At 36.5% G+C, this 25304-nt stretch overlaps 1 protein-coding gene across 2 annotated transcripts in view; it reads left to right on the top strand.

The window, feature by feature from the left end:
- Positions 1 to 25304, top strand: part of LOC145788667 (callose synthase 9-like) — a 99783-nt gene that overhangs the window by 59229 nt on the left and 15250 nt on the right. For both annotated transcript variants that reach the window (XR_014350936.1, XM_082906252.1), the window contains exons 29-48: positions 4403 to 4500; positions 4598 to 4688; positions 4759 to 4919; positions 5016 to 5125; positions 6879 to 7013; positions 7925 to 7993; positions 8063 to 8240; positions 8395 to 8509; positions 15663 to 15782; positions 17066 to 17181; positions 17267 to 17350; positions 17428 to 17540; positions 19414 to 19466; positions 19530 to 19706; positions 20389 to 20436; positions 20727 to 20885; positions 21950 to 22063; positions 22140 to 22228; positions 22344 to 22502; positions 22598 to 22700. Coding sequence is in view for 1 of the 2 variants with exons in the window: in XM_082906252.1 (XP_082762378.1) it covers positions 4403 to 4500; positions 4598 to 4688; positions 4759 to 4919; positions 5016 to 5125; positions 6879 to 7013; positions 7925 to 7993; positions 8063 to 8240; positions 8395 to 8509; positions 15663 to 15782; positions 17066 to 17181; positions 17267 to 17350; positions 17428 to 17540; positions 19414 to 19466; positions 19530 to 19706; positions 20389 to 20436; positions 20727 to 20885; positions 21950 to 22063; positions 22140 to 22228; positions 22344 to 22502; positions 22598 to 22700 (2292 nt within the window). In the remaining variant the exon portion in view is untranslated. The remainder of the gene's footprint in view (positions 1 to 4402; positions 4501 to 4597; positions 4689 to 4758; positions 4920 to 5015; positions 5126 to 6878; positions 7014 to 7924; positions 7994 to 8062; positions 8241 to 8394; positions 8510 to 15662; positions 15783 to 17065; positions 17182 to 17266; positions 17351 to 17427; positions 17541 to 19413; positions 19467 to 19529; positions 19707 to 20388; positions 20437 to 20726; positions 20886 to 21949; positions 22064 to 22139; positions 22229 to 22343; positions 22503 to 22597; positions 22701 to 25304) is intronic.

Raw genomic sequence — 25304 nt, 5'->3', positions numbered from 1 at the left:
ATTTGTGGTGAGGGGGAGCCTAGGAGTTCTGTTGATGAGGAGTCGGATATCGGTGGTCGTTTGGACAGAGCTGATCTTAAGACTTATTCACGGCGTCAGAAAGAGCCGGCTTCTCTTGTGCCACCAAGTCAATCATCATCTCCTATGCCAGTTCCACACCCAGTTTCCACTAACTCTTCAGGTAATGATCCTCATCTCATTTCTTCACCTGTTGTTGATGGTCCTATTACGGATGATTTGAGTCTTCCTATTGCTCTCAGAAAGGGGGTTAGACCTTGTACTCAACACCCTATTTCTAAATTCGTGTCATTTGATTCGTTGTCTTCTACGTATCGTGCTTTTGTTTAGTCCCATTCTTCTGTGTGTATTCCGCAGGGTTAGAAAGAAGCCATCAATGATCCTAAGTGGAAGGTAGCTGTGGTAGAAGAGATGCAAGCTTTGAGTAAAAATAGCACATGGGAGTTGGTGTCTCTTCCAAATGGGAAACACCCAATCGGATGTAAGTGGGTGTTCACCATTAAGCACAATGCAGATGGGACGATTGAACGGTACAAAGCAAGACTAGTGGCCAAGGGATTTACCTAAACATATGGAATAGATTATCAAGAAACTTTTGCCCCGGTAGCAAAGATGAATTCCATTCGAGCTATTCTGTCATGTGCGGCTAATTTGGGATGGTCTCTACAACAACTAGATGTGAAGAATGCTTTTCTTCATGGGGATTTGGAGGAGGAGGTATATATGAATGCACCTCCAGAATTCTCATCTCAGTCTACAGTTGGAAAGGTTTGTAGATTAAAGAAGGCTTTGTACAGTTTGAAACAATCTCCTAGAGCTTGGTTTGGTAGATTCCTCAAGGCAATGCTGGGATTTGGGTATCAGCAAAGCAATGCGGATCACACCTTGTTTGTCAAACGCAATGTACATAAGGTAACAGTGCTTATTGTATATGTGGATGACATAGCTGTGACAGGTAATGATGAGGAGGAGGTGACCCATCTCAAGATGCAGTTAGCCAAGGAGTTTGAGATAAAAGAACTTGGTCCATTGAGATACTTCCTTGGGATTGAAGTTGCTAGATCTGACAAAGGCATCTTTATTTCTCAAAGGAAATGCATTCTAGATCTTCTTGAGGAAACGGGCATGTTGGGCTGCAGACCAGTTGATTCACCAATTGAGACTAATCATCATCTTTGTAGTGGAATTGGTGAGTCTGTGGAGAAGGAAAGGTACCAAAGACTTGTGGGAAGACTGATATATCTCTCTCATACTCGTCCAGATATTGCCTATGTAGTTGGAATAGTGAGTCAGTTTATGCATGATCCTCGTGTAACTCATTTGGATGCAGTCTATCGCATTTTGAGGTACCTTAAATCTGCCCCTGGAAAAGGAATTTTGTTCTCTAATCATGGTCACTTGAGGTTGGAAGCATTCACAGATGCAGATTGGGCAGGCTCTATAGATGACCGACGCTCTACATCTGGTTATTGTGCTTTTTTAAGGGGAAATCTAGTCACATGGCGTAGTAAGAAGCAGGGGGTCGTTTCTAGATCTAGTGCTGAAGCTGAATACAGGGCTATGACACATGGAACATGTGAACTAATGTGGCTTCAATCTTTGTTGAGTGATATAGGGCTTAATTGGAGTGGTCCCATGACTTTGTATTGCGACAACAAGGCTGCTATTAGTATTGCACACAATCCTGTTCAATATGACCGGACTAAGCATATTGAGATTGACAGACATTCATTAAGGAGAAATTGAATAAGGGTGTGATATGTATGCTTTTTGTTAATTCTGAAGATCAACTGACGGATGTTTTGACTAAGGGTCTTAGTAGTAAAGTCTTTCACCCTATTTGTTGCAAGTTGGGCATGAGAAACATCTTTGCACCAACTTGAGGGGGAGTGTTAAGTGTTAGGGGTAGTTTGGTCTTTATGTATTATTCTTATTAGTATAAGTAGTTGTGTGTAAGGGGGAAACTCTAAGTTTTTGAATCAATAATCTACAGCAGCTTTCTCTTGTTCTATTCCTTCTTCTTATTCTTCTTCTTCTTCTTCTTCTTCTTCTTCTTCTCATCTATACATTTAATAGCGAGTTATGTTTTTTAGATTTTTGTTTCTTCGATTCTGGCAATTCTTCCACTTCTTCGATTCTTTCAGATTCTTCTTCATCTTTCTTCGATTCTTCGCTCTTTTCTTTTTTTCAAATTATTTTTCATATTTAGGTGAGTCTCTCTCTCTCTCTCTATATATATATAATAGAATAGAGTAGATATATCTATCATTTCAGAGTTTTTAGTTAGTTTTTTTTTTTTTTTTGTACATATCTATTGTTTCCTCTTTCTTCTCGATTCTTCTTTTGTTTTATTTTTTCCCCCCCTCTTCTTCTTACTTTGTTGTAGTAGATCAGAATCATACAAAATAAAAAGATAAATTTTTTTAATTGCTTTCAGCATAGTATTAATGATTTCAAATTGTTATTTGAATATTTGAAAATTATATATTTGAATGAAGTGAAAGAATTCACAAATTGTTGGTATTGTTGGTAATTAATGACATTAAAATAGCTCGGGACTTACTTTGGTATTGTTGAACAATGATTTATTTTTTAGTTTTGTAATTTTTCTTTTTAATTAATTATGGTACTAGACTTTGATTTCTATGTTGGATGTTTAGCTATCAATTTTAAAAAATATATATTATTAGCGTACCCCAATCATACCCGTACTTTGGTTTTTTTAGAATTTGACGTATCGGCCTAGATGTCAATTTCATTGATATTAGAAAATGGGTATAGACTCAATCATTTTGTCATTGCTGCTGTTCCTTCGAGTTGTTGATGGTACATTGCCTCTGCTTGGTGTAACTTCTGGCATGCTAAAAGTTGATGATATAAACAATTAAAGCATCCTTTCCCTAGCTTTTCAGTAATTAGCTTATTTTTATCAAATTAATTAAGTCATTTTTGCCTCATAAGTTGTAAGTAGAAGTTGCAGCAAACACTTTGGCTAAACTCCCAAAATAAAATAAATACCATAAGCACCCCCAGAAGTTTCTCCAAATGGGGCCAACAAATATATGTGGTCTAAGAAGCACATACACTGACACGAGGGGTAGCAATTTTGAAGGGGAAAAAAATAAAGGATACAAACATGGTGGGGATACATGAAAAGGTATATTTTTGTAAAATTTTATCTGCTATGTATATGGATATAAATTTAGGGCACAGAGATACAAGTGGCATTGATGTGTATGAGAGTGTATACTTTTTTTCCCTACTTTTTTCTTTTGTTTTCATATATTTTATTTTACCCCAAATCAACTGTATAAAATTATACAAAAAAACACAAAGCTGTCATAAGACGTGTTTTAGTCACTTGATACATGTATCCGTGAAGTGTTCCCAACATGACTTGCAAAAAATAATGGTTAAAATAATTGACACACCACATGGCATACCGACGTGTAGACATTTGTCAGCTGCTTGTCGGTATCCGATGTGTCGGACATGGACAATGTATCCATTTTGGACTGTGTGCTTTCTAATATGTGGTTGCTTAACTGTTTAGATATCATAATTCATTGTATAGCTTTGGCTGTTCTCTCGTATTATCTATGTTAGAGGAATATGAATTCTAATGTCAATCTCCTTTTTTCCAGTTATAATGCCATTTTTCCTTTCATGATTGATTTTCACTTGTTGATGGATGCTTTCCAAGTTTATGGTAATAACCTCTCAATAACGCAAAGGACTAAAATGTTTGAGAGAAAAATATTGGGGATAAGTTTGAGAGAGGTGGAGGAAATGAGCAGAAGACTTGTAAAGTTGATCGGGAAAAGTAAACTGATCAACCATAAATTGCTTTTTGTTATGTACATTTGCATGAGGAAGATATTAGTTACCCTGTTTATGAAGATTAGGGCCTACAACACTACCTAAAGCTGGGGTTTCTCTCATTGGTTTGATTCACCACCCATGCAAAATGGTGGTGTTTCGATTACAAAAGTTATGGGATAGAAGATTTTGTTTCCTGTAACCATTGGCGTGGCTACGCTCCTAACATGTTTATTCATGTCCTCGTGGTTTCCACAATTGATTCTCAAATGATTGGAAAAATTGAGTCTTAGGATTGTGTATGGATTAACTTGTAAGCACATACAGACCTTGTAGGCTGTTGTGTCTGTGTGCGACAATTATTGGATGTGTACATGTGTCAAATATGCATCTGGAAATGTCTTATTAATGTGAATTTTCTTTAAAATTAGTCTCTCAAACAAAATGACATGCTGCAAACAAAGGATGGGCAATTGTGTCTGTCTTTTGCTTCAACATGCTTGGGATGACACACATCAGATTTGTTTAGGTTCCTCATCCTCTGTACTCAATCTCTATTGTACAGAAAGAGGTGGAAACACCAGAACTGAAAAATGGTGCAGTCAAAGCTATTCAAGATCTCTATGATGTCGTGCGCCTTGATGTCCTTAATCTCAACATGAGGTTGGTTCAACTGGCTAATCTCTTTCTTGCACTAGTATATTATGCAATTTTTCTGCAGCTCTCTTTATACAACTTTCCATGTATGCATTTTTGTTAGAGAACACTATGAGACTTGGAATACGTTGTCAAAAGCAAGGAATGAAGGTCGTCTATTTATGAACTTAAACTGGCCACGAGATGCTGAATTGGTATGCTTGATGCACATTCAGTCATTTATTACTTTGACTTTGAGGTATAGTAATTCTCAAAAAATTGCAGAGAGCACAAGTAAAAAGATTGTGTTCCCTTTTGAGTATCAAAGACTCAGCGGCAAATATTCCCAAGAATCTTGAGGCTAGGCGAAGGTTGGAATTCTTCACAAATTCCCTCTTCATGGATATGCCCCCTGCCAAACCAGTCCGTGAGATGTTGTCCTTCAGGTAATATCTTTTGTTTGATGCACCATTTTGGCTTTGTTTTTTTAACACCCTTTGATAGTAAGTTTGTTGTTATTTCCATTTCTTTGTTTTATGTAGTGTGTTCACGCCATATTATTCTGAGACTGTTCTGTATAGCATGGATGAACTTCTAAAGAAAAATGAAGATGGGATATCAATTTTATTTTACCTCCAGAAGATATATCCAGGTATACTCAATTATACTGCACTTCGTAGGAAGTTGTATCTGCTTTCTGTCAGAACTTTAGTGACCAAATGGGAGAAGTATGTTTGTTCATTTCATCTATTTGTCATTCTTAGCATCTATGTTGATGACTGTTAGAAGCATAAATACATTCCTTCACTTGGGCTTACACTCGGAAATTATTTTTAGAGACTTCCATCTGTCTCAAATATTGTCTTGAGTCTGAGTTGTGCAACTTTCATGCATAGATCAGCTTTGATGGTTTTTATTGATTTTTTATTTTATTTTTTATATTAGTACTACTTTGGTTTTTGGTAGATGTTGTTAGTGTATGGGGTGGTCTTCCATCCTGCATACATTGGATGTACTTGGGTTGTGTCCCTTTTGGTGCATTTAAAGTGGATTGTTTTACATGGTAAAAGGAATTCTCTTATATAAATATTTTGGAAGCTTCTCAACAATACATCGTTGAATTTTAACTAGACATTGGAAGTGCTCCTATAATCCTATTTCTCTCTCCTCAAATTTTCAAACCAAAAAAATTCATCCAAAAAAGAAAATGATGTTTTCAAACTTGTAATTGTTTTTGTTTTCAGAAATATGAAAAACAGAAATACAACCAAACATGTCCTATGTTTTTTCCCTTTCTTGAGACGGAGGTTGCGGCATTGAGATGGCTCATGTTAGGCTTATGTTTTACCTGAACTTGGCATGTGTTGATGTTTTCTTTCCTTTAGCTTGAATAAATTCCCTACAGAGCCCAGAGTAAGTTTTGGCATGGTTTTTCAATATGTAGTACACTTAAGAGTTTTGATGGTGATTGTTAATTGAACTGGTTTGGATGACTAATATGCATCGTTATTGGAAGAAAGATTTGAATGGGTGATTCATATTATTATTTCCATTGTTATGTTTTTAAGTTGGGTACGTTATCAAAAAGAAGATTGTGTGTGTGTGTGTGTGTGTGTGCTTTTTTTTTTTTTTAAATTGTCTACTAATATATTTCCCCACACATAGAAAAACATAATAAACTCTAGTTAAAGGTTTAAAATATTTTTTTAGTGTGATGTGGTCTATCAAGCACCGACACTTCAAAACAAGTGCCATATCCGTGTCACACACACAGACACTTTAGGGACACACCACATGGCGTGTCCCCTTATTTAATTAATTTATTTTTAGGGGACACACTGGGGACACTTCGAGAACACATTAGGGATATGCCAAGTTGTCTTTTTTCGTCAGATTATTTAGTGCTTTTGATGAATGTTGAATGTTTATTATTATTTTTTCTTAGATTTGAATACATAATAGACCATCCATTAAAAAAGATATAAATTGTAAGTGTTAATTTAAAAGCGCTTTTTTTTATGTTTTAAAAAAAAGAAAAGAATTAAAGTTAGTTTTTGTTAATATTTGATTGTTTGTGGATGTAATATTAATCTAGATAGCAAATAAAAATATATGAAAATATATTTTATTGGCGTGTCTCCTCTGTGCCCGTGTCCTAATTTTTTTGAAATCGCCGTGTCCGCATCCGTGTCCGTGCTTCTTAGGATGTGGTGCTATCTGTTATGATTATTTGAAAATTTTGCGTATTTTCCACGTTGTGCACTGCTACACTATTTTTTGTACCGTAAATCTTGCCTATATGATTTACTGGCTTTTCAGGGTCCTCAAACTAATGTGTGTAACCTGAACTCTACTTTTCACACTCTCTGCTTAATGTGGTAAAATGATATTGCTCTTCATTGCAGATGAGTGGCAGAATTTTCTTGCTCGGATTGGCCGCGATGAAAATGCAATTGACTCAGAACTTTTTGATAATCCCGGTGATATCCTTGAACTTCGGTTTTGGGCTTCATACCGAGGACAAACTTTAGCTAGAACTGGTAAATGCTTTCTATTTTTGCGATTTTTCTTCACTTAATCTTATTATTGATTTGATAATAGTCAAAAAAGTATATCTTATAAACAAGTTAGGATGAGATGTTCTTTTGGGAAAAGCAGAGAAAACACAAGAAGGAAATGCAATTAAACATCCAGGTCACCTTGAAGCTCAAGTGGGCTAAAAAACATTCCTTAACAGCAAGCAGATGTTCCCTTCTGGCTGGAGCTTATGCTTCCTCATTATCTGATCTGAGAATTTATGTGTCCCTTATTTTTGCCAAAATCGACATTTATTATTCTAAAACCTAACAATAATTATTTGAGAAAGCCAACCCTTCTATGTACTGCTTGATACTGAATCCAGTATTCGCTGGTCTAGTGAAATCAAATGTAATTTCTCCATTATTGTCTCTGTTGGGTCTATTGAAATCAAATGTAACTTCTCCATTGTTGTCTGTATTGATGCCATCAGTGCATGGTAGATTCGGGGAGCATCCATTAAAGGTGCAGGGTAGACGATTTTAGAACAGAATTCCCATTGTCACCAAGATTTTGTGATCTGCTGCCAAACTTATTCCAATTCCTATATTGATATACTGATTTGATCCAAGCTCTCTTATTGAATTCTCATTCAATGAGCATTCTCAATATTATGCTTCAATAGAGTCAATGCTTTTACTCCCTGTATGGAATAACCATCTCAAGAAAATAATCTCATGAATTTTGATAATAGAGTGTGGGGACCTCATGTGACAAGGGGATCAATGACTTTTGATTAGCGTGGCTGATCTGTTGGAGAATGTGTATTCTCCATATAGCTGACTCCTTGTAATTGGGATAAAGGTTTGTTGAATTGTTCTTCTCCATGTTTATGGAATCTTGATGTTGTTGATTATTTTTTTTCTTCATGCAGTTCGGGGAATGATGTACTACAGAAAAGCTTTGATGCTTCAGACCTATTTGGAAAGGATGACCGCTGAAGGTTCGCAATTTGAACTTCAGTTATGTTTTTGTGCGTATTTTCTGTAACCTCATATTGTGCGAATGGCAGATATGGAAGCTTCACTTTCCACTAAAGACGCAACTAATACTCAAGGTTTCGAGTTATCTCCCGAGGCACGAGCTCATGCAGATCTGAAATTTACATATGTTGTTACATGTCAGATATATGGGAAACAGAAAGAAGAACAAAAACCTGAGGCTGCAGACATTGCATTGCTAATGCAGAGGCATGTTACTAGCAATTCATATATTTGATTTTTTGAATTTTCTTTGAAAGTATTTTAATTGTGTATTTTTTGTTTGAATTCCATCATATTTGTGTCAACTACTCATGATGTTCTGGATTTTCTGTTGATTGTTGATTTTGTTATATACTTGTAGAAATGAAGCTCTTCGAGTTGCTTTTATTGACCTTATTGAGACTTTAGAGGATGGTAAAGTGCACACGGAATACTACTCCAAGCTTGTGAAAGCTGACATCAACAGCAAAGACAAGGTTCATAAATAATTCCATGTCCTTGTTACCTATTTAATCCCTATTATCTTTTGTTTATTTTCATATGGCCTCGTTTGGCATCTAGCTAAAAAAGTCACATTTTTTTCATAACTTTTTGTCTTTAGTTAATTTTTATATATATATTTTTTAAATTTGTGTCAAAATGATTTACTTTTCCAGTCCGTATAGCATAGAAGAATCTAAATTTTTTTTTTTGAAAAAATCCAAAAAATCCCTTATTTTTTTAGTGGACTTTTTTTTTCAAATTTATTTATTTATTATTTTTTACTTTTTTCGTTTGTCTAGTCAAGTAGAACTTAAAAGTCTAAAGCTTTTTGAAAAATTTAAAAGAAAAAAAAAAGGTTCACTAAAAATGAAGAAAAGTCAACAAAAAAGACCACTAAAAACCCAATCCCAAACACCTTAATCATTTATGTCCAAATGGTATTCATTTTTTTTATTTATTTTGAGGATTGGACATTGAAAATTACAGCTTAAACAATCAGAACAATTTTTTGCGCTTGTTTTACTGATTCATATCTCCTTGTATTTTGTTTTTGTTCTCTATTCTAGTTTTGAAGGGGAGAACTAGTTTGAATCCTTAGTTTGAAATCAAAGTGGAAATTAATTGTCATGATTAAATCCCGTCCATAAGGCGTCTTTCGTCAAAACAAAGAATGGACTAAGATATATCAAGGCTTAACAATGGAAACTTTCATTGTTAATTCGTTAAGTCCATTAGAGCAGTGCATAGTCAAATGAGATGAACATGCAAACTCACTTTCACGAATTCTCTTAATATTTACATGTACAAAATCTGTAGAATACAAGTAGTACCAGCATTAATATATAACTCTTACAAACTATTACAAGTCAAACATGTTCTCTCTCATAAATACAAAAAAAGTCTCAAATATGGAACTTGCCAAAGGCCTCCAAAAATAGACTCCTCAAAACCGAGTCTCTACCGCTGCTCCTCATACTGATTGCTTACATACATATAAGGGTGAGGGGTGCGCCATAGGCCAGTGAGTAATATCAAAGTAAAGTGGTAAATGAATGAATCCCAATCTCATTTCGAAAGTGTAATTTCTTAATAAATTTCAAAGTATCCGAACATTTCATAAGATTATCTCATATACAAAACATGATAGTATGGTACATCTATTAGAACATCATAATAGAATAACCGACCCGGGTACTAGTTAGACAACCCCACCCTCACGAGATCTCAACAACGGCCATGGTGCATAAAGGCGTCCTCCAATGGCTAGGACTATCTAAGGAAGCCATCATGCCATTAGTATATTCATACAAAGCTATAGGATATCCATTCATTTGCAATAAAATAAGGATTTCATGAATCATAGGATATCACCAAGTTTTCCAAAACTAGCTTTTAAACATAACTTTAACAAAATATTACTCACAATGGCTCGTGCACAGCTATGCTCCACTTGGTCTCCACCTACACAACAAGCATACATGCATCGATGAAATGAAAGAAAGGCTACTTAAATTAACTTAACTTTGATTTTTCTTCTCTAATCAAACATGCTTCAAGTCGGTTTCTAGTCGTGTTTAATTTTTCTTTAGGTTCAAAACTCGTATAGGTTAAAAGGAACGAAAAGAACGCGAATCGAGCAAGTGCCCTGTTTAGCCGCATGTGCGTCAGAATCTGTCCGCACATGCCGAAACAAAACAGTCTCCATCCAAGGTTTGGCAGCATGTGTGCGGTGGCCTTGGCCGCACATGCAGTGGTTCTGCAGTGGCTAAATTCGACTTGGCCACTTGTGCGGTTGTGGAGCAGATTTTCAGGTTCAAGGCGTTCTTGGTGTTCCTAGCTTCATTTTCTTCACCTAAAAGTCTCAAAACATGATATCTAAGGTACCAAAACATGAACAAATGATGTATGTTTCATAGAAGAATTCAAAGTTTAATGAATCAAAACAAGATTTTCTCTCAAAATTCTCGAACTTATTCTCTGTTCAAACCTTCTCCCATCTCTTCATTTTCAATGCTTCAAATTACGATGTCTTAGGTTCCAAAGTATGAAATAATGATACAAGATCCGTGGAAAATCATCTGTATGCAATAATTTCAAAGTTAGATAAACTAAATGCACAATTTAATTCAATAACTCTCCAACCCTAATTAATCATGTTTAGTTCCTAATGTTCATTAGCCTAATTAATCTTGCTTGGCTTTAGTTAACCTAGCTTAGTTTTTGCTAATCCCACTTAATTTCTAATAAAGTACTCATTAGACTAAGATCATTAAGCTCCTCAATTAGGGCTTCCTGAAATTGTTCAGTACTCAAGTTCAAATTAAATCCCTTAACTATTCAACACCTTCCAAATTCTCTAGGCTTTTCCACTAAAGGTATTCCTATTCACATTCTCCTTTCAAAGTTCTCTTCTAAAGTAGCATATCACATGTATCATACAAGCAAGGTAAGAGGATTTTCTAATATGAATGAATGCATGAATGCTATGTCAGCAATGCAAGATGTGGGTGTTACATTAATAATCGTGGAAAACATAACATCTTGTTTGTTTTTTAGCATTATAAAATGGACTGATTAAGTTATTTAAATAAAGAGAAAGAAATGAAAATGATGAAATTTGTACACAAGTAACTATAGGAGCAAACATAGATCAGGAGTGAAATTAAATTTATAAATGAGAAACCATTTTTCTCCATTCTTTCATTTTGCTTGGGTACTAGGGAGTGGAGACTGTTTTTGCCCTCTTTTGTCTGATAGAAAACAACTTATAATGGTTTAAAGTGATTTTGGCTGACAGGATATTTTTTGGATGGTGACTTATTATTCTCTTGGGTTTTGGGATGATCTAAGAAGTATGGACACACACACGTGACACAACATGCATACGACACGGACATGCCAACAAGCTAATTTTCAAAAAATGTAGGACACAACATGTGAGGGACACGCATGAAATAGATAATTTTATATATTTATTATATGTTGTATTTATGAATGTATCATTCAATGATAATAAAAAATGCAATATGACACTAATCCATATAAATTTATATGGTTTTTATTTTATTATTGTATCTTAATTTGTTTTGTTCAAACTTATAATTAGTTTCACATGTGTCTAAACGATAGACACGTGTATTTAAGAGATACACATGTGCGTCCTCCAAGTGTCCAAAGCGTGTCCGGGTCTTTAGAAAATAGGACACGTTTTGAAGAGTGTCGGACACATGTCAGGGAAGTGTCCAAGGAGTGTCGGTGTCCGACACGGACACAACACAGATATGTTACCTTCTTAGAAGTGTCCGTGCTTCTTAGGGGATGATGTTGATATGGTTCTATTTTGGCTTATTCAGTTTTGGTTCCAGTTCTTTGTCAAAAAGATGGTGAAGAAGAAAATGAAACTGGTTTGTTCATGTGAAAACTATAGGCTACAGAGAAGAAAAAGATATTTGTCTTACTATACTTGGTTTCAGGTATTTGTGCCCAATGCCCCTCGACATGGCAGTGGAAAGAGTATTGTTAGAATTTACCATCACCTACCACCACTACCACCTCACCTACTCCACTAAACCTAACCCACTACACCACTACCACCTCACCTACTCCACTAAACCTAACCCACTACACCACTATCACCATCCACTACACACCATCCACTACACCTACATCTATATAAGGAACCATTTGTAATAGACAGAAAATATTAAGATACATCAATCAATAATACAATTCTCTATTTCTCTTTATACATTAAATTTCTACATGGTATCAGAGCAAGGTTAAGAAGCTAGTAATTCTGCTTCACCGGCGGGCGGCAGCCTCGCCTTGGCCGCCCGCCGGACTTCTACACATACCTTGAATTTTTTCACTAACAAGGCCCGCCATGTTGCTATACAACCATCACCTTAAGATCAGCTGTGATTCATGATCCGACGGTCCAATTTTGTTACTGCTTTTCAACTTCAATAGAACGTACAACTTCCGTATCTCTTTCACTGGACTCGCCGGAGTCATCCGCCGACGGTCTCGGCGACGAGCTCTACCATACAAGAGGACCCCACCAAGTTGGTTGAAGATCTCTTCTCAGGATGTTGAGGATAACATCTGCAAGTTTGCTAAGAAAGGCATGACCCCTTCTCAAATTGGTGTCATTCTTCGTGATTCTCATGGGATTGCCCAGGTGAAGAGTGTCACTGGAAGCAAGTTTTTTTTTGCGTATTCTCAAGGCCCATGGTCTGGCCCCTGAAATACCTGAGGACCTGTACCACCTCATTAAGAAAGCAGTCGCAATCCGGAAGCATCTGGAGAGGAACAGGACGGATAAGGATTCCACGTTTAGGTTGATCCTGATTAAGAGCAGGATCCACAGACTTGCTCGTTACCACAAGAAGAAAAAAAAAAAAAAAAAAAAAAAGCTTCCACTCGTCTGGAAATACGAGTCTACCACTGCCAGCACTCCACTTCTATAAAGATGAGACAATTAATGTTGGAACAGACATCTGCTAAAGCCATTGCCCCACATGGGCATGACTCTCACCGCCCACTTTCTGCATATAATATAACCCACTCTCTATCTGATGTTTGTCCTCCACAATGGACAACCACCCACATGCCTTCTCTCTCTCATGTTTCCACTGTCCAACCCACCATTTTTTAATCACTCCACTCTCTCTCCTCACTTTGCATCCACCGCCCAAACTTTTTTATTATACAGCTTATTGGTGCACTCCTTGTTCCCCACTTTCGTTATTTTATATATATCTATATATATCTCTTTTTATTATATTATATTAAAAAAAAAAAAAAAAAAACATCATCATCTCTCCTCCGTCTGCTTTCCAACTCCATTATTTTTTATTTATTTTCTCCAAACCATTTTCCTTATTTTCCCATCTTTCATTTTTTATTTCAATTATATTTTTATTATTTCTTTCTTTATTTTTCTTTCACATTATTTTTAATCTTTTTCCACTTCCATTCATACCATATAGCTTTGCACACCAAACCATATTTTATTCATCTCAGGGATCCACCCCGATCACAATTTTAGACAAAAAAAAAAAAAAAAAAAAAAAAAAAAAAAAAAAAACACAACAACAGCTTTGTTTTCTTTTCTGCAGCCGGCCACCAATCGACCTCACTTCTTCGCCTATTCCGCCGGTCTCTTCTTCTTGCCTCCGTCCTGGGCGGCCCTTGACGGTGTTGCCTCCGTGTTTCCTTGTCCACCGAGCACAGTCACTCCCCCATACTCTTCCACTGCAGCATATGGCGGACCTCCGAATCGGAATATCACGGTGGCCTTCCGCTTCAGCTCCTTATTTTCCGCCTTTAGCACACTTATCTCTGCTCGCGCATCCTTATACATGCGTTGGAGCAGAGCCAGCTGGGAGTTTAACTGCTGCACCTCATTTGCCCTACTCTGCAGCCGGTTCGACAAGTTTGTAACCGCAGTCATGGTTTCCACACATGACTTCAAAGTATACTGATTGGCCTCCACATCCGACTGCACTGCCATTCTTTGCTCCACAGACCGCATCGGAAAGTTCAACGGAGCAAACTCCGGGGCGCTTGGTTGAGGTTCCAGTGCCACCGCACCAGTTATTTCTCTTGTGGACTCGTTCAGTTCTGGAAAGAGCGTGAGCAGACCACGGGAAGAGGAGGCCATGTTCTGGGTAGCTGGACGGGAAGAAGAGGCCATGTTGCTGAGTGTTTCAGAGACGGGTTGGTTACAGAGTATTACAGAGTTTCTCTCTCAGCAAAGGAAGAGTTTTTTTCAGAGGTTTCTCTCAGTTTTTCTGTCTCAGCTTCTGCCTCAGCCTCAGCCTCCGTCTTGGTTAAATAGCCGAGGCAGCCACGCGTATCGCGCGCCACTTGACGCCAGACGACAAACGGGCGCGCCAGCCAAGGCACTCACGTGCCTCGCCATCATATCTGGCACGCCTTTTTATGTATTGGGCACGCCTTTTGATGGCACGCCTTTTGAAAGATTGGGCACACCTTTTGAGGGTGCGACTTTTTAGGGGTCCGACAAGACTCTGTAAACTGTCCCGACATTTGATTCCGGTTAGCTTTTCCAAGGGTCCGACAAGACTCTGTAAACTGTCCCGACATTGATTCCGGTTAGCTCCTTCAAGGGTCCGACAAGATTCTGTAAACTGTCCCGACATTGATTCCGGTAAGCTCCTTCAAGGGTCCGACAAGACTCTGTAAACTGTCCCGACATTGATTCCGGTTAGCTCCTTCATGGGTCCGACAAGACTCTGTAAACTGTCCCGACATTGATTTCGGTTAGTTTCTACAGGGGTCCAGCAAGACTCCGTAAACTGTCTCAACAACTGTCAGAACATTATCTGCTACAACGGTCCGACATGACCCCATAAACTGTCTTCTACATCGGTCTGACACAACCATCCAGTGTCCTCTCCAACGTTATGACACCACCATACAGTGTCTTCACCATTGGTCTGACACGACCATACAGTGTCTCTTATCCTCTTTTATTTTTTATGTATTTTCTTCTTTTGTTCCTCTCTTCAAACTCAAGTTGGTTAGTTTCTATCCTCCTTGAGTTTGCGGGGGGCTGTTAGAATTTACCATCACCTACCACCACTACCACCTCACCTACTCCACTAAACCTAACCCACTACACCACTACCACCTCACCTACTCCACTAAACCTAACCCACTACACCACTATCACCATCCACTACACACCATCCACTACACCTACATCTATATAAGGAACCATTTGTAATAGACAGAAAATATTAAGATACATCAATCAATAATACAATTCTCTATTTCTCTTTATACATTAAATTTCTACAAGTATCTAGTTTGGAATCTTACATTGTGTGGCTTGGTGTGATTTGTAATATTTCTTGTTGGTGTCTGATCCTGCATGGAGCATTTAATTTCTTTTTGTCATGCAGTACAAATTTAAATTTTTCATGTTATATGTAAAATTGATCTTCAGAATAATTTGGTGCTTGTTTTTGTAGTATTAGTGGTGGTGCTCTTTTGGCTTCACTTTGCTATTATAATGTGATAGATGGATAGATGTTTGTCCTCTTTGCAATACTGTTCTCATGAATGGGCGATCTTCATTGTTGAACTTTTTTTGTTTCCTTCGGTTTTATTTTGCAGGAAATCTACTCCATAAAGTTGCCTGGAAATCCTAAACTTGGTGAAGGGAAGCCTGAAAATCAGAACCATGCTATCGTATTCACTCGTGGAAATTCAGTGCAGACAATTGACATGAATCAGGTCACTAAATGTTGCCTAGCTAATTTGAAAAATTCTCAAGGACTTGTTGCATGTTTTTCTTGTGCTATTGTATGTGTATGCGTAAATATAGTGTTTTTCAGTTGCAAATAATGTTGATTTGATGGACAGTCTCTTATTCCTTCAGTGACCACATGTATTACTACCTTGACAAACATGGTTATTCCGATGTACCTATATTTCATGTCACTTGGTCATCTCTGCCTCACTGCAAATCTGTACTTGGGGAGACCACTAGATTAGTCTTGTACCTGTGATAATTCTTTTTTCCTTCAGATATATTGATACCTGTCACTACTCTTAATTCCTACTCTAGCTGGAACAATGATTTCTATTATTCCAACCCATTATATGACAAGGAGAACCACCCCTTCTTCAAAATCCTTATTAAATAAATGGCCTAATTGATCATCTCACTTGATATTACTTATGAATGTTTGCTAGTCTGCAGAGAAATGGCAATCAACCCATATATGCTTCGTACCCTTATGAAATATAGGTTTAATTGCAATCTATATCTTATTTGAGTATCTTAAGACATGCAGCAGAGACATGAAACATCGTTTCACTGGCAGCCTGTACCATGGTTCTAGATGTGGCTTTGTTGCTTGACCAAGCTATCAGTCTGTTTCTTACTGTTCTCTTGAAGTAGATCAGAAGGAATGATGGGAAATTAACAAGCTACCTATTTATGTGAGAAAAATCCAATAATATCAAGAATTCTAGAAGGTCAAAGCGCTAGACTTTTTGCCAGGTCCTCCTTTTAGTTATTTCAGAATTTGTCAGATGGCCCTCTGAATGAATCGATTGAAACACCAATAGCAAATATGATATGTGGTGGTCTCGTACTTGCGTATATTAGCTTTCCTAAATGCTTCCTATAATACAATTCTCGAACAACCGACATTCATCAAACCTGACCTGTTCATGTAAACAGGTCTGGCTCCTTCAAATGTTAGTTTCCTCAAGTCATAATTGACCTATTTTCTCCTAGCATTATAAAGTCCCTCTAAGATTGTTCCACACCCATGTCTGGAAAGTATCTAATCCAAGTGTTCTGAAACTGTGCTTCCTAATAATCCTTGGAAAAGGAAATTTGTTGAAATATTTTGATTAACAAACCTCTAATTAATCCTCATTAGTGTACTGTGACTATTTTGAGGTTGTGGTTGCTCTATATAGTACACTACGACTTTGTAACTTTCTCAACAGTTTCATCATTTGTTGCATTATTTTATTGTTCTTCCTCATTGTTTTTGGTTTAGGATAATTATTTTGAGGAAGCTTTGAAGGTGAGAAATCTTCTTGAAGAATTCCATTGTGACCACGGGATTCGTCCTGCTACCATTCTTGGTGTAAGGGAACATGTTTTTACGGGAAGGTTTGTATCCATCTAGTTACCTGTCTGTTTACTCCTATGATTCCACTGACTTACAATTACATGATTTTCAACCTGAGCTATGCAGTGTGTCATCATTAGCCTATTTCATGTCCAGTCAAGAAAGTTGCTTTGTAACTCTTGGTCAGCGTGTTCTAGCAAATCCTTTGAAGTAAGTTCATGTTTATCATGCAATTGACCTGGTAAGGTTTTTGTTATTGGAGCTTAGATATTAAAATTACTTTTCAGGGTCCGTATGCATTATGGTCATCCAGATGTATTTGATAGAGTTTTCCATATAACCCGGGGTGGTATTAGCAAGGCTTCTCGTGTAATCAACATTAGTGAAGATATCTTCGCAGGTATGCATGTTTTTCTTAACAAGACATCATTTGATTGGGATGATCATCTTTAGTTTGTTAATATGTTTCATATACAAGTTATCCAAATGTTGGTGACGTAAGAAGCGCATACATGGACATAGACATGCAAGACGACATGGACACACTGGCATGACCATTTTCAAAAAATATACACATCATGTGGAGGTCACACTCAAAATATGTAGTTTTATATATTTATTATTCCGTCCTTCCCATATTGTGTGTCCCTTTTGGTAGTTCCGACTTTTTAAGGGGAATGTAATGCATTCAAATTATGTAAAGGTTATAATAGCCCTTACAATGTCGTTATAAGACCATTATTGTTGTTATGCTATGAAGCACGGGCACGTTAGAATAGGTGCCATAGCGGTGTTAAACACGCGGACACGTCGGAGACACGTACGGGACACGCCATTTGGCTTGTCCCTTTAATTTTTTATTTTTTTTTGCAAGAGACACGCCGGGGACACGGTTTAGGCTAGAAAAATTTAGAGTTTTAGCCCTAAATCTCAAACTCAGAAGAGAAGAGAAGAGGTGTACCTTCGATTCGAAGAAGTGTACCTCAGATTGTTCGAAGAAGGAGCCACCTCTGGCCTCTCGTCTCTCACCTCTCGCCTCTTTGCTTCTTTCTCTCTCTCGCCTTTTCGTTTCACTCTTCTGTCTTCTCTCTTCTCTCTTCTCCTCGCTTCTGTCTTCTCTTTTCTCTTTCTCTACCTTTTCTTTATTTATTTTTTATTATAATTATTGTAAGTGCTAAATAAAAGCATTAAATAAAGAAGATGGGGGAAGAAGTTGAGGAGGTTGCTGGGTCCTCTCATAAAATAGTAGTTACTTCTTGGGATTATAATTTTTTTTTCTTTATATTTATAATTATTTTAATTTCTTTATTTTTTTTTTATAAATATAAATGTAATAGTTTATATATATATTGAATTAATGTTAATTTTTATTAATTTTGATTGTTTGGTAACATAATATTAATCTAAATAGTAAATATATATTTAAAAAATAAATAAATTATCGTGTCTCTTGACATGTCTGTGTTTCCATTTTTTTGAAATCACTGTGTCCATATGCGTGTCCGTGTTTGTGCTTCATAGTTGTTATGTTTATGTTTTCAGCAGATTTTGTGTATAAGGTCACTTTTTCTCATTTTTTTCAGTTGTTGAAATCATATAAAAGACATGTAACTTACATTAAAATTTTAGATCTGCATGATTTAAGTGCCTGATTGTTAAGCTCTAGAAGATTTGAGTTGCTATTAGGCTAAATGGGCATATGATGGGAAAAGAAAAAAAAAATTCAGGATAGTTGATTTGCTAGAGATAAATTCCCATATCTAGAGATACAAGAGCTAAAGCTCTGAGTTGCAATCTCAAAATATCAAAAGTTAGTTATAAGGAGGCTAACCACCTATTGATGGACATAGGCTAGCTCAAGCAAAAGCTAATTCATATCAGCACTCCCTTTCTTAAAAGAACTTATTTTGTAGTTAGGAGAATACAAAGACACAAGATTAGTTTGCAACATAAGCCACCAAATGTTGGATATTAAAAGTATAGATGTTCAAATGTGGAGGTTGTTAGATCGTCAATTCTCCCAAAAACTTAAGTTGGGAAAAATGGGCCCTAACAATCAAACTATCCGATACCCTTCCTCACGTGCAGACCCCATCTTGTACATGGAAATGCAACATTCATGAAGAAAGAATGCAAATGGGGACCAAATGCAAATGAAGAGACTTGAACCCAAGCTTTGATGCTATGTAGCATGACAATTCTATGCTCTAACCCCCTTAAACAACTTTATGCTTGAAGATAATCTGTATACCATTTATTGTTGTTAAATGCAGGGTTCAATTCAACATTGCGTCAGGGAAATGTTACTCACCATGAATACATTCAGGTAAGGTTGGGTCTGTTTGTTTAAAAATGTAGTCAAAAGAATTCTAACTGAGAATTTATACAGGTTGGCAAGGGACGAGATGTTGGGCTCAATCAAATTGCCTTATTTGAAGGGAAAGTTGCTGGTGGTAATGGCGAACAAGTTCTTAGTAGGGATGTTTACAGACTTGGGCAGCTTTTTGATTTCTTCCGAATGATGTCATTTTATTTTACCACCGTCGGATACTATTTTTGCACTATGGTATGTTATTTATGCCATCTTGAGCTGTGAATCTCTGCAATGTTGTAAGCTTTGATTGAAAGGAGTGTTGGAATCTGTTGCTGCAGGATTGGAATGTTAGTTTTTAAGGATAATGTTAATTGTTTATTGGTTTATTACTTCTTTGTTTCATGTATCTGCAAAAAAAAAATATTAATTTTTTTGGGAGGGGAACCACTTAATTAGTGACTTTCTTGTGAATTTATTTTCTTGATATTGGTTGTGCTAAACATGTAATAGTTGTTTCTGTTTAGTGTCTAGAACTTGATGATCTTGATGTCATCTATTTTTATACAGTTCTCTTTCACATCAGTGCTTGGATCTGCTTATTATCATTTACTTTGGTGTTACTTGTCTGGTTCACATGCATAAATGGTGCTGCCGAAGAATATGATTTAACTGACGAAAGAAGAGTGAGATTAGAAACGAACTATGTATGCAGTACTTGATGTTCTTTGAGAATTTGATATATATTGTTGGACCCATTCGCTAATAGCTTTAGCTTTGCAGATGATTGTTTGCTTGACACATTATTAACTATGAAGCACAGATACTAAAAAAAACTATACGTGTACATTGTATACAATACACGAGTAGAATGCTGCATGTTATAATTACTCAAATAAAAGCTGAATCCCTGACAGGACTTCTTACTTATGTGCAGTTAACTGTGCTGACTGTGTACATTTTCCTTTATGGGAGGGCATATTTGGTAAGTTTTATTTTTGGATTTAATCTCCGAAGTATTTAGTATTGCTGTAGTTACAGAATGCCAGCACTGATTTTTCAGTGGTCAATTTTTTTGCTAATCACTTGCAAAGGCATGGGGTGTGCACTTGCTTGCCTTGAGAAACATTAACCAGTAATATAGCGCTTAGGTGTTTTGATGCATTTATCTTTAATTGGCATCTTTTATTTACTTTATCTATCTTTATATATATATATATATATATATATATTCCTGATTGCAGTTTAGGAGATTATGACATGATCTTGTTTCAGGCGTTATCCGGAGTCGGTGAATCCATACAACAGAGAGCTGATGTTCTGAATAATGCTGCTCTGAATGCTGCTCTTAATGCACAGTTTCTCTTTCAAATTGGTATTTTCACTGCTGTGCCAATGATCTTGGGTTTCATCTTGGAGCAAGGATTTTTCAGGGTATATTTTTTTAATTATGAATGATGTTAATGCACATATAGTGTGACAAAATTGTTATTTGCAATTAATTTTAACGAGTTAATGTCCTTGGTTCTAGTGAACTATCATTTTCCGTTTGGTACGTTTATATTGTGGACATTTTTTTTTTTTTTTAAATTGCTAATGTATTATGTCAAATTTCACTCCAAATTTCATGATTGTTGCCAGTACTCGTATAATTAATTGAGAGTACAAAAATGAAGAACTTATTGTAGTTAAACATTTCCTGTTAATGTTCTTTTCCAGTTTTGGGAAAATTAAAGTATTTCCTGATCTACTTGTGTCTAGATTGAAGACAAAAAATTGGCAGCTGTACATGTTACCTTTACATTTTCATTTGTCTTTGTTTTTAAAGAGAACTTTTCACTGGGATTGTGCAAGTGATGCCAAAAGGAGTTGGATTGTGGCTGAGAGAATCAGTTTTAAGTTTGATTAAAAACTATTCTGCCCAAGACAAGACGTATTGAAGCAGGAATAACATAGCTAAGTTCCAAAGAGATAGGGCACAGCCTTCTTTGAGTTGAAAGCAATTAGGATGCACTCTAGAGAAAAAGTTTGTAGGGGAATAACATACAGTTGATAAAATATAAGTAAAATATGATGAGCTTGCAGAAAATTAAACATTTGTAAAGCATGTGCTTTATGTTTAAAAAGAAAAATAATGAAACTAGTGGTGCAACCTTCTATGTGGTGTATCTTCAAGAAAATGATATTTGGTTTTCCTTTCCTCATTCCTTATGAGATCAATTGGTGCCAAAGAGGCTTATTCAGCTATTCTCCGTGTGTGTGTGTGTGTGTTGTTATTATTATTATTATTTTCTGTAGGGGTGCAAGTGTGAACAAGTACTTTGTGATAGTATTGTTTAATATTTTTTGTAGATAACATACTTGAAATGTTGCTTGGGTTGCCTCTATGTTTACTTCATACACAAGCTTTATATTTGCCCTTGACATTTTCTATTTTTGAGCTTAAACCAAGTTTTTTAACTGTCTCACTTCCGGCTTTGTTTTGATTGCTGCCTCAGGCTGTTGTTAGTTTTGTCACTATGCAACTCCAACTCTGTACCATCTTCTTCACATTCTCCCTTGGCACAAAAACACATTATTTTGGCCGCACTATTCTCCATGGTGATGCAAAGGTTGGTTCATTTACTCTATTGCTGTTACTTATTCTTCTGCCTTGGACATTTATGATTATCTCTAATTGCTTAACAGTATCAAGCAACGGGTAGGGGATTTGTGGTCCGCCATATCAAATTTGCAGAGAATTACAGGCTTTACTCTCGGAGTCATTTTGTGAAAGGGTCTCTCTCTCTCTCTCTCTCTGTGTGTGTGTGTGCGTGTGTGTGTGTGTGCGTGTGTGTGTGCGAGCCCCTGGAAATAAAGCGTTTACCTATTTTATTATCTTAATGTCTTCAGAATGGAAGTTGTGCTTTTGTTGGTAGTATACCTTGCATATGGATATAATGAAGGCAGTGCACTCTCCTACATCCTTCTGACTGTCAGCAGTTGGTTCATGGCTATTTCTTGGCTTTTTGCTCCCTATTTGTTTAACCCCTCCGGTTTTGAGTGGCAGAAGTAAGGGTTGTTTCATATATATATATATATATTCACTTTCTGCACAATATTATGTGATGACATTTTTTTCTCTCCCTGTTTTTGTTCTGTTCTAGGACCGTAGAGGACTTCAGAGATTGGACAAATTGGCTTCTTTACAGAGGTGGAATCGGAGTTAAGGGAGGAGAAAGTTGGGAAGCTTGGTGGGATGCAGAACTGGTATTACTTTTGCATCTAGTTTAATGAGCTGATCAATATTGAAATATTGGAGTCTGAATATTACGTGCCTAGACGGGCTGAATAGGCTAATCAATTAAAAAACCTAGTTTTATGTTCAATTTTAGCTTTTTAACCCAATTAGCATATGAACAATCAATCACATGAGTACACAAGATGTTACAGGGAAAAGCCGAAAGGGCAAAAAACCACGGTCCCAACACTCAGCAAAAAATCCACTATGAGATCAAAGAGTAGAAGACATAGTTGAGAGGACTTACAACTGTTACCTAGTTTTACCTAACACAGATGACTTGTGGTTCTCCACGAGCACAACTTGACTCAATCAGCCTTCTTGATCTTCTGGACACCATAAAGCAGCAGTCTCAATCTCAGTTGTTGAACGGCTCCGATTACCTATCCGGTCTTGATTGTAGAACGAACAATGCAATAATGCAGAGTTTTTGAAAGGGTTTTGTGGATTTTTGAAACTAAAATCGTATATATTCTCTAGAGTGTATAAAATATTTTTGCATTGAAAGCACAATGATCGGGATACTGTAAAATGAATTACGGAGGTCTTTATATAGAAAACAAGTTTCCAAAACCAATACATGATAGTTTTTATATTCTTTTTAAATTCTTTTTATGAAAAATCTTAACCAATGCAACTGAAAAACAAAACCAATTTATGATAGGTTTTTGTATTTTTTTTCACTTTTTTTTGTGAAAAACCTTTTTCAATGCAACTGAAACATATGTGAAATCTTTATCTGAACTGATAATGGAGTGAAGCTTTAACATCAGTGTGTAGGGTTGACTGATTATGATAATTTACCAAACTGCCCTCACAGTTCTAAAATATTCTAACACTCCAATAAAAATTGCTTTCGTCCACAAAAATTGCCAACATAAAATATTCTGTAACAAATATAATTCTCAGTTTTCTTTTATTGTTTCTAGCCCTTGCAATGCTTTATAGTTAGATAAAGTCGTCGTTGTTCATGTAATGCAAATCTCTTGTTCAACATAGTCTTTTGAGATTTGTTATGATGGTCAACTTAGAAGCATGACTCGAAAACATTGATGGAACAATTTTCAAAAAATGTAAGGTGGCACGTGGGCTATATGCACAAATACATAGTTTTGTATATTTATTACATATCATATATATGATTATTTCATTCAAAGACAAGTATATATATATATATATATAAAAGAAACACAACACAACACAAAATTTTAAAGTTTAAAGAATAATTTATTATAGGTAATAGCAGTGTTGTCAGCACCTTACACTTCATGATATGTATGATATGATTCAATACTTTTTAGAGGTAAATTGATACTATCGTTAATACATATCTTAAATTAAATGTATCTTATAATACATGTACACCTTGGCGGAGCCCAAAAAAGATTATCACAAAAGTGATGAGTACCCTCGGTATCATTGGAAACATCACCACTGTCAGTAGGAGGTAGGAGATGTTGCACCGTCTCAGTTAAAGCGGCAAGTTGCCTTCTCATCTCGGCAATTTCATCTCTTTGATATGGAACCCCATTATCCCTTCCAACCGGAGGATTGACCTCAGCATCATCACCCAAATGCAGATCTCAAGTCCTACCACAGCCACTCCTACAACCTCAGCCTTGTTGAGCCATTGAAAACAAACAGTCCAATACAAGAATATTACCCCAAAATCACAAAGAATCAAAGAAATCGGTGCACAATAACACCAACCAAGAATGTAGTGCAACACATCAATAGTAAATTCATTCAAGAAGTTCAATATCAAAGAAAGCAATCGAAGAACAATTGAAGAACAAGCATAGAAAATCATATTCCACTTTCCCAGCCAAGTCGAAAACAAGAACTAGAGAAATCCAAAATTCTGAACTTGCTAATTGAATCTCGAAGACCAGCAAGACCAGTCGACTTTGAAAACAGCCAAAACTTTACCCAGATGTCGAATGAAGATCTGCGATACCCATAACCAATTTCTCTGATCGAAAAATCTTGATGGGTGATTCAAAACAAGCAAGTCGAACCATGATTCAAGTTCGAATCATGATGTGATCAGCAAACTTCGAATGACGACATGGCCCATGAGCAAGGCACTTGTGATGTCTTCAAGCTTCAAATCGCAAAGTGTTCTCGGCATGTGATCTTGCTGTGATCAACGGACTTTGATTCATGAAGACGTTTTAATTCGCATCGCAATCGTGCTCTCGATACTGAAAATGGAAGTCAATTTTGCAGCTTCTTGGTTCACTTCTACAGAATCTGAGATTTTCCAAGTGCTACAACCCAGAGAGAGAGGAGCAGAGACAAACCTGAATCTGAGATTTCCAGGTGCTGCGATTGAAATTCCTCGTGGGTTAATCAACCTAGGTCAGTTTCTAGGTGATGAATCTTGAAAATTGAAAGAATAAGATCTAAATCCTATTCCTCTTATACCAAAATGATGGGATCCCAGAACAAGAGAGAGAGAAATTAGGGAGAGAGGAACCCTATGGGTTCTAGAGAGAGAATATCGAGAGAATATCTCAATATCAATCAATTATCATACATAAAAGTTAGTTACAAATGATCTCTGCTTCTCT

The sequence above is a fragment of the Camellia sinensis genome, chromosome 14 (assembly GCF_055761805.1).
Source record: "Camellia sinensis isolate YWXY chromosome 14, ASM5576180v1, whole genome shotgun sequence".
In the NCBI taxonomy this organism is placed as follows: Eukaryota; Viridiplantae; Streptophyta; class Magnoliopsida; order Ericales; family Theaceae; genus Camellia; species Camellia sinensis.
The sequence above is the reverse complement of the archived record's forward strand: the minus strand, read 5'-3'. Positions and strand labels throughout refer to the sequence as shown.